We start from the raw sequence: 10,683 nt of genomic DNA, 5'->3' as shown, positions 1-10,683 counted from the left end.
ACACATAAGAGGACTTTCAGGTTTAGCATGTTAAGATGGCTTCTTTTATTGTAAAAAATAAAGGAGAACGGCGTCCAAATTAAGATTTGACTCTGAAATTCCTTTATAAATTGACAATTCATACGATGCCAACTTAACAGGCAGGCCTGAATCCTCGTATGTGTTTCTTCATTAAGATTTCTTGAAATCCTTGCATTTTAGGTATATGGCGGCCTTTGAAATATTATTGATATACGTGTGAGAAATATTTTTGTCTAATACTTTAATACGTTTACTACAAGTTTCAAAATATACTAAAAAATCAACCTAAACATCAATAATATTATTCCGAGTTCTGAGTTTATACCAATTTTTCGCACTAGATGTCGTTTTAGTGGGTTGGTGTAAAGGACAAAATATTCTCCATAAATTTTTAGTATAAGTCAATGAACAAGAGATATCGGTATATATTATATAATATATACCGAATATAAAGAGGTGAATTTAAGACAACAAATTCAAAAATATTAGCAATTTCTTATAACAATTTTCTCGTATTTTTTTCCAAAAAAAAAAAAAAAAATGTATGAAACTGTAACCTAACCCTTAACTACTAGACTTCGAGAGCGATGAAGTATTTTCAACATAAATCATCAGCATGATATGTTAGTTGGTTTTTTATTGTAGTTTGAAATCACGAAAACGCGGACCTACTTTCATGGATGTACGAAATGCCTACTTATGGACACACGTCAATCGTAGAACTAAAAAAACTATATTTTTTTTTAATCCACGCCTCCCGTAATCCTTAAAAAAAAAACAATATGTTTAAAAATTCACGCTTATTGTAATTCTTTGAAAACCCAAATTTTTTAAAAATCCACACCCCTCGTTATCCTTGAAAAAAATAAATAAAAATCCATCGTAGCCTTGGAAAAATCTTGTTTTAAATCCACGCCCATCGTAGTCCTTAAAAAAATATTTGTTTAAATTCATGTTTATCGTAGTCCTTGAAAAAATACTTTTTAAGAAACCATGACTATCGTAGTCCTTAAAAAAATTTTTTAAAAAACCTTGAAAAATTATTTTTTAAAAATCTACGCCATGTATTTTTCTTGTTTTTTGTTTTAAACAACGCCTATTGTAGTCCTTGAAAAATATTTTTTTATAATCCACGCCTATCGTAGTCCTTAAAAAATATGATTTAAATCCACGCCTTTTGTAGTCTTGGAAAAATATTTGTTTAAATACACGCCTATCGAAGTCCTGGAAAAAATATTTGTTTAAATCCACGCCTACCGTAATCTTGGAAAAATATTTTTTTTAAATCCACGCCTAGTCCTGGCAAAAATATATCGTAGACCTGAAAAAATACTTTTTAAATCCACGACCTGTGTTGTTCATGAAAAAATATATATTTTTTTTAAATCCACGCCTTGTATTGTCTGTTTTACCTTCCAAAAACTCCGGAAACTTGGTTAAGGTTTTCTGAAACTTTCTAGAACCGGGAATGTCAAATTACAGCCGTTTCGGGTTGAAAATGTCGTTAGAGTCATCAAATTACCTAAAATATATTGATGTGGGCTTTGAGTTGACACAGACCTGTATTGAAAAAATTTTCAGGACCTGAGTTTCTGCCAACAAACAGAAGACGTGTTTACGAATATTCCCATCCAATTAATAATCTATACTCTGAATAAAATGTCTATTAAAAAAAAACGCCTTCAGTATGCTTCCTTTCTCTTATATTACGGATATTGGAAAAAACCTCCAATGCACTAGAATCTCCAAGCTAAACATCCTTTCTCTTTTTTACCAATTGTTCACAAAAATCGAATAAATTAATTAATGAAATATTGAAAAAAATTAAACTCCAACAAAAATTACAATTAAAAAAATTGGTTGCACACTTTCGAAATTATTTAAATTGAAAACTAAAAAAATTATGTGATGCTTTTGCAGTGATGAGAAAATAATTGACAATAAAAATTAACAATGAATGGAAATATTTAAAAAAAAAAACAAAATTGGAAAACCAACAATTTATATAATTAACTAAATTCATTTATGTAGATGTATGTATGTTTTAAAATGATTATTAATATATATAATTATGTATGCATATATTTCTATTTTTTTCTTTCATATTTATCATAAGTAAATATTTATAAAACAAAATTCTAATACTCGCTCCCTAGTCAATACGTTTACTAGAATCCTCTGACGGTGGCCTCACCCAACCACCATAACGTCGTTCCATTTCTCGTGCCACGGCCAAGCATAAATGATCCTGCCCTGGATTGGCCACCACCTGTATGCCCATCGGTAGCCGGCGACGATCCAAACCAATCATACAATTGGTCACCGGCAAACCCAATGTATTGAAAATAGCCATATACATGGGTTCCAACAGCTTGTGATAGATTTGATAATGCTGATGCGCAGTATTGGGGAATGTGGGATATATGAAGACTCCATCGTTGCCCAATAGTTCTTTGAATTCAGTCTTAAGGGCCTCAATGATGGTGGCCAAATGTTTATGCCGGGAATTTGGTATAATTTTCATGAAATTCTGCAAATGACCAAAGATCACCGAAGGTAGGATACTATCGGAGCAGCCAAAGAAATATTTCACGGTTTCGGTGCAAATGGTTTTTGGTCGTTCGCCTTCTTCGGTTTTGTGATAAATTGTTTCGATATTTTTCATGGTTAACATGGCGGAAAGGGATATATCCAGGGACCATTTCATTTTGCGTATATTAACACGTTTTGCCTTGAAATCATTGGCCACACGATTAATGGCTGCATGTAGATCCCGGCTAAGCGGGCGCATCATACCCGAGGGCCCGTCGTTGTCCATAAAAAAGAATCGTATACCAGTTACACTGATCTCCTTTTCGAGGGTTAATTTTGTGCCATTTGGATCAACCATACATCTCAGCAGGAGTGGTAAATCTTTAGCATATCGTGTCATGGGGGCAATGGTAAAGAAATCACCCCATTTTGGGAAATCCGAGGTGGGATGGTGGCCCTTAAACGACACCGCATACGGTGTTGGCTTATGACCCCATATACCACTAAACATAGCCGGCAGACGAGAAGAACCACCAATATCCGAGGTAAGACCCAATAGCGAAGCACCACTAGCCAAAAGGGCAGCCTCACCACCCGATGAACCACCAGGAGTCCGTTTCAAATCGTAGGGATTTCGTGTTTGCCCCGTAACATTGTTATAAGTTTCCCATAGCAAACATAATTCAGGAGTGTTGGAAACTAGGAGTATAATTCCACCAGCCCGCTTAATTTGTTCCACCACAGGAGCATCTGCTTTGGCAATTTGTGGTGTCTTAAAAACACGTCCGGTTTGATTACTCATACCTTTAACGGCTATGGATTCCTTTACAGTCACCGGTATTCCCAGAAGTGGAGTGTTCTCTTCCATTTCCTCCTCCGTGTTAATGCCCATTGCAATGACGCGATCAACTTCTCGAGCCTCTTCCAGAGCCTCTTCAAAGCGATCCTGTACAATGGCATTAATGAGAGGATTCACCTGTTTACATCGCTCTATATAGGCTTCCACCACTTCTTCGCTTTTGATCTGAAATGAGATGAAGAAGAAGAGGGAGGAATAAATTAGAATTAAATTTTATTCAAATGAAATTAATTTTGTATAAGAGATAAATATGTTAATAGGGAGAATTTTCTTCAAAGTCACATATATATATATAGTCCTCGAAAAAATATTATTTAAAAAATCCACGTCCTCGAAAAAAATTAATTAAAAAATCCAGGTCCTCGAAAGAAAATTTATTTAAAAAATCCACCTCCTCGAAAAAACAAAATATTTAAAAAATCCATGTCCTCGAACAAAAATTAGTTAAAAAATCCACGTCCTCGAAAGAAAATTTATTTAAAAAATCCACCTCCTCGAAAAAAAATATTTAAAAAATCCACGCCTCATATAGTCTTTGAAAAAAAAAATATTTAAAAAATTCACGTCTCATATAGTCTTTGAAAAAAATTATTTAAAACCAGTAAGGAAAGTAGTAAAGTCGGACTGGGCCGACTATATGATACCCTTCACCACTTTGGGTATATTCTACATATGTATCTTAACAGACGACACGTTCTGGTTACATATTTATATCTGAACCGATTTCAGGGAAACTTGCCAGAGACAAATTTATATTTATTGTGTCAATCGGCATAGCTATGGATCTTTTCACGAAGCTTAGCAACATAATTTTATACATAATTCAGTACCCTATACCAAAATTTGTGCAAATCGAAAGATATATAAGGTCTTTGGTGCATCAATTACCATAAATCGGATGAAAATATATATGGGAGCTATATCTAAATCTGAACCGATTTTCACGAAAACTTGGCAGACATCAATCTCTATTTTGTTCATTACTGTGTGCCAAATTTCGTGCAAATCAAAAGATTTCCAGGGACTTTAGTGGACTATTTACCTAAAATCGGGCGAAATTATATATGGGAGCTATATCTAAATCTGAACCGATTTTCACGAAACTTTGCACACATCATTGTAGACTTAATTTAGTACCAAATTTCGTGCATATCGAAGATATATAGGGACAATTTACCTTAAATCGGACGAAGATATATATGGGAGCTATATAAGATACTAGCAAAGTACCCGCTACTTCGTATGCGGAAAGGGAATAAAAAAATATTTCATATGGAAATGGTGAATACCGTATAATTAGTTGTACTATAGTTCTGAATTCCACCTCTATTCCTACATTTAATATCAAGTTTATTACCAGTAAGTACTCTTCATACACATAAGCACTATTTTCCGAAATCCACACTTTAGCAAAAACGTACAGGTTCCACATGTAATTCCATTTAGAACTTTTCGAACACCGTCACCTCCACTAAATTTGGTACCAAAAACCCTTTGGTCCTTCTTTCTAACTCTCTGTCAATGACCAACATTCTAAATTTTAGGTTTCCAGCTCTCTCCGTTATCCAAGTTTAGTGAATTTTCTATTCTATACTATTGGTACACATAAATTCGAGTTTCCAAAGTTGTCTCCATAGCTCAATACTACACTTCAACAGTAATCTAAGTTCCAAATCTCAAGATTCAACCAAATCCAAATTGCTTCAAATTTAGTACCATTTAGTAATTCTCATACTCATAGGTAAGAATTTCTAAAACTACATCAATCCTAATCTTACTTCCACCAAAGTCCAAATTGTTCCAAATTATTTTTCAGTCCAAATATTAGGATTCCCGCTCACTCAAAACGAATTGTACCATATTTAGTACCAATTAGGTCTTCTCGTATCCATAAGTACGAAATTCCAATACTTCCTTAATCTTGAAATTTTAATTACAAATTTACGTTTACTATCTCTATCCGTTAACTCGAATCAAAATTGTACCAATTTTTTACCATTTAGTACACATAATGACGAATTTTAAAAAATTACCGACATATCTCAATTCTGCACTCAAACTGTAATATTAATTCAAAATTTTAGAATACAGCCCTACCGTTCACACATTTGTAAGATTTCCGGATCCATTTTGTACTTTTTGTTTCTATAATTAACAATTTCCTAAACTATGTCAATCTTACACTCCAACAGTAATTTTAATTAAAAAATTCGGGAGTCCAGCTCTATCCGTTCACACATAATCAAGTTGTACGAAATATAGTACTATTTAGTACACATAGGTACTATGCTTCCATATCTCAATTCTATATTCAAACATCAACCATTAGTCCAAATTATGGGGTTCCAGCTCTCTCCGTTCACCCAAATCCATCTAGTGCCGTTTAGTACTTTTCGTACACATAAATACGAGTTTCCAAAGATGTCTCTATAGCTCAATCTTCAACAGAAATCTTAATTCCAAATTTCAGGTTTTCAGTTCTATCCTTTCAAGCAAAATCCAAATTGTACTAAATTTAGTACCATATAGTACCTTTCGTACCAATAAGTACGAATTTCATAATCTACCTCAGTCCTACATTCCAACAGTCATTTTAATTCCCAATTTGAAGACTTCAGCTCTGTCTGTTCACCTAAATCCAACTTCCACCAAATTTAGTACCATTTAGTACTTTTCGTACAAATAAGTACGATTTTTTAAAGCTAATTCCGATTATCAAGATTCCATCTCTACACACTCAACTGAATGTAAATAGTACGAAATTTAGTACCATTTTACACTTTTTATACACATAAGTACGAATGTACCTATTTCCGTACATCAACACTACTTCCCAACCAGTATTCCATTTCATATGTCAAGATTCATGCTATATATGTTCAATATATATACAACAGGAAGTAAATTCAGTAAAGTTTAGTACCTTTAGTACACTTATAGGTCGAATTTCCAAAAACCCTTTGCACATCATTCTAACTTTCCATCAGTGACCAACATTCCTAATTTCAGAATTCTAGCTCTTCCCGTTCGCTAATAAAAAGGGTACCATATTTGGTACATTTTAGTACTTTTCGTACCCTTCTACTTCCAACAAAACTTCCTGCATACCCCGATCCTACACCCCCATAATGACTGTACACTGTAGTATGAATTTCCAAAACTTCCTACTTAACCCAAACCTACACTTCACAGAGATCCTAATTCCAAGTTTCAGAATTCCAACGCTATCGGTTCACTCACAATCCAAATTGTACCAAATTTGGCACACAGTAGTATGAATTTCCAAAACCTCCAACTTACCCTAACCCTACAACCCCACGGTGACCCTAAATCCAAGTTTCAGGATTACAACTCTATCGGTTCACTCACAATTCAAATTGTACCAAATTTAGTACACAGTAGTACCAATTTCCAAAACATCCTACATACCCCAATCCTACACCCCCACAATGATCCTAAATCCAAGTTTTAGGATTTCAACTCTATCGGTTCACCCTCAATTCAAATTGCACCAAATTAAGTACATAGTAGTACCAATTTCCAAAACTTCCTACATACCCCAATCCTACACCCCCACAGTGATCCTAAATCCAAGTTTCAGGATTCCAACTCCATCGGTTTATCCCCAATTCAATTTGTACCAAATTTAGTACACTGTAGTACGAATTTCCAAAACTTCCTACAGACCCCAATCCTACACCCTCACAGTGATCCTAAATCCAAGTTTCAGGATTCCAACTCTATCGGTTCACCCCCAATTCAAATTGTACCAAATTTAGTACACAGTACTATGAATTTCCAAAACTTCCTACAGACCCCAATCCTACACCCCCACAGTGATCCTATATCCAAGTTTCAGGATTCCAACTCTATCGGTTCACCCTCAATTCAAATTGTACAAAATTTAGTACATAGTAGTACCAATTTCCAAAACTTCCTACATACCCCAATTCTACACCCCCACAGTGATCCTAAATCCAAGTTTCAGGATTCCAACTCTATCGGTTCATCCACAATTCAATTTGTACCAAATTTAGTACACTGTAGTACGAATTTCCAAAACTTCCTACATACCCCAATTCTACACCCCCACAGTGATCCTAAATCCAAGTTTCAGGATTCCAACTCTATCGATTCATCCACAATTCAATTTGTACCAAATTTAGTACACTGTAGTACGAATTTCCAAAACTTCCTACAGACCCCAATCCTACACCCTCACAGTGATCCTAAATCCAAGTTTCTGGATTCCAACTCTATCGGTTCACCTACAGTTCAAATTGTACGATATTTAGTACACAGTAGTACGAATTTCGAAAACTTCTTACTTACCCTAAACAGAGATGCTAAATCCAAGTTTCAGGATTACAACTCTTTCGGTTCACTCACAATTCAAATTGTACCAAATTTAGTACACAGTAGTACGAATTTCCAAAACGTCCCACTTAACCCAAACTTTCACCCCCAGACTGATCCTAAATCCAAGATTTATGATTCCAACTCTATCGGTTCACCCACAATTCAAATTGTACCAAATTTAGTACACATTAGTAAAAAATTTTAAATCTTCCTACATATCTCGATCTTACACCCCAACAGTTATCCTGACTCCAAATTTCATGATTCTAGCTCTATTGGTTCGCATAAAATTCAAATTGTACCAAATTTAGTACCATTTAGTACCCATGAATATAAATTACTGAAACTGGGTAAAAAAATTCCAAAACTACGTACATTCCCAATTCTACACTCAGATTTCCAACTCCTAATGTTAATTTCAAATTTCAGGATTCCAGCTCGATTTGTATCTCCAAATTAAATTTGTACCAAATATAGTATCATATAGTACTTTTCGTACACATGAGTACACGCTTTCAAAACCATCTCCTTAAATAGACTCTACATCTCATCCCTAAGTCGCATTCCAAATTTCAAGTTTTTAGCTCTATCAATTCACATGCTACGAAATTGTACAAAATTAAGTACATTTTAGTACTTTTCGTACCCTTCTATTTCGAATTTCCAAAAACCCGTTGGTACATCTATCCTACACTCAGCGACCACCAATCCAAATTTCAGAGTTCTAGCTCTACCGGTTCGCCAAATACAAATGGTATCACATTTAGTACTTTTTAGTACTTTTCGTACCGTTCTAGTACGAATTTCCAAAAACGCTTTTGTACATCTTCCTAACTTTACATCAGTGACCCACATTCCAAATTTCAGAATTCTAGCTCTTCCCGTTCGCCTAATACAAAGGGTACCATATTTGGTACATTTTAGTACTTTTCGTACCCTTCTAGTTCGAATTTTCAAAAACCCAGCCTTATCTCACGCCTACATACCAACACCAACCCACACTCAAAATTTCAAGCTTCTAGCTTTAGCCGTTTCGTCTGGGCGATGATCTGTCAGTCACTCACTCACTCACTCACTCACTTAACACTAAGCTCTTTTATATATATAGATTGATAATCGGGCGAAATTATATATGGGAGCTATATCTAAATCTGAACCGATTTTCACGAAACTTTGCACACATCATTGTAGACTTAATTTAGTGCCAAATTTCGTGCATATCGAAGATATATAGGGACAATTTACCTTAAATCGGACGAAGATATATATGGGAGCTATATCTAAATCTGAACCGATTTTCGCGAAACTTTGCACACATCATTCTAGACCTTATTGATTACGCTGTGCCAAATTTCGTGCAAATCGAAAGATATATAGGGACTTTGGTGCACCATTTACCTTAAATCGGACGAAGATATAAATGGGAGCTATATCTAAATTTGAACCGATTTTTCCCAATTTCAATAGGGCTCTCCTTGGGCCAAACAAATGCGCTGTGCCAAATTTCATCCAATTTGGATCATAAATGCGACCTGTACTTTGTTTACAATTTAACATGGACAGACGGACGGACGGACGGACATGCATAAATCGACTCAGAAAGTGATTCTATGCATATTCTCATAAGGAACCATGGGTCTATCTCGATTATTTTTGCCTGTTACAAACATATGCACAAAGACATAATACCCTGTACCACAGTGTGGTGAAGGGTATAAAAATCCACGCCTCATGTAGTCGTCGAAATGTTTGTACAAAATCTCGAGATATTTTGTTGTTGTTACTGATAAATTTGTATGCAATTTTCATTGCAAAGTTGTACAATAATATTTATTGTGAAATTGACACACACACAAACAATAATCCGCACATATTGCACTCAGGCATTTATCGCATCCAGTAATAATTTGTAATCATAGTTTGTCCCAGTTATTATTGGACCATTTACCCGTTCCACAATAGAGTGGCAGTAGTAGCAATCACAGGTAGCAATTGTGGTAGCAGCAATTGTTGTTGCTAGTAGCAATAAAAATTGTATTGCAAAGCTACCGCAAGCATGCCATTGTTTAAGGTCAAAGTTTAGTTAATATGTAAACATCCAACCAAACATACAAATAGATTGGAATAACAACACTGGAGTATTAAAGTGGGTTTGGTTACTTGGAAGAGCTACAAGAAAAAACCCCAACAACCACACCACCAAGTGCAAATGTCTAAAATAATTGGTTCTATTAAAAAAGTGTTATTAAAATATGTTTCTTGTGGTATTAAAAATAATAAAACATGCTTTAAGTTTAGACACATGCACACACTCTCACACCAAGGTCGAATTATAATGTTAATGAGGAACTTTACTATGCTGAGCCCTCTCTAATAAACTTGTAGTTAAGCAAATTTTTATACAATAACTCAGCATAGAGAGAGAGAGAGAAGAATTGTTGTTAATTGTTTTTCTTGTTATTTCATCAGAAAAAAACATTGACAATTAAATAAAAAATTATTTTTTAATTGTAATATTTTTGTGTGTTTTGTTTTTATTATTAAATATAAATTTCATAACATGGATGTAATACTACGACGAAATATATAAAGGTCAGGTCAACTATGTCGTTAGCGTATTATAGCTTTGTGCAGCCCCAAGAGTTTGTAACGCTGCGAAATCCGTCCGTCTATCCATTAAATTTGTAAACATGATACAGGCCACAGTTATGGACCAATCTTCACGAAATTTTACATGTGGACGGGTTCTGGCCACTCAAGACTCATATTATTTTGGGTAAAGATCGGCTAATATTTAGGGGATGAAATGGACTGAGGCGTGGAGTTTTTAAATCATTTTTTTCAAAGTGGCGTGTGAGGCGTGGAATTTTTAAATCATTTTTTTAAAGACTATATCAGGCGTGGAGTTTTTA

At 34.7% G+C, this 10,683-nt stretch overlaps 1 protein-coding gene across 2 annotated transcripts in view; it reads right to left on the bottom strand.

Moving 5' to 3' along the window:
- Positions 1-2,156: 2,156 nt before the first annotated feature.
- The window catches only part of LOC133329990 (fatty-acid amide hydrolase 2-A), a 63,591-nt gene continuing 55,064 nt past the window's right edge, over positions 2,157-10,683 (bottom strand). For both annotated transcript variants that reach the window (XM_061538450.1, XM_061538449.1), the window contains one exon: positions 2,157-3,577. In XM_061538450.1, the coding sequence (XP_061394434.1) occupies positions 2,174-3,445 (1,272 nt within the window). In that variant the 5' untranslated portion in view covers positions 3,446-3,577 and the 3' untranslated portion in view covers positions 2,157-2,173. The remainder of the gene's footprint in view (positions 3,578-10,683) is intronic.

The sequence above is a fragment of the Musca vetustissima genome, unplaced genomic scaffold, assembly GCF_032173495.1.
Source record: "Musca vetustissima isolate MV318-11 ecotype Yass unplaced genomic scaffold, APGP_CSIRO_Mvet_v1 utg1260, whole genome shotgun sequence".
NCBI lineage: Eukaryota > Metazoa > Arthropoda > Insecta > Diptera > Muscidae > Musca > Musca vetustissima.
This window is presented reverse-complemented; position numbering and strand designations above follow the sequence as displayed.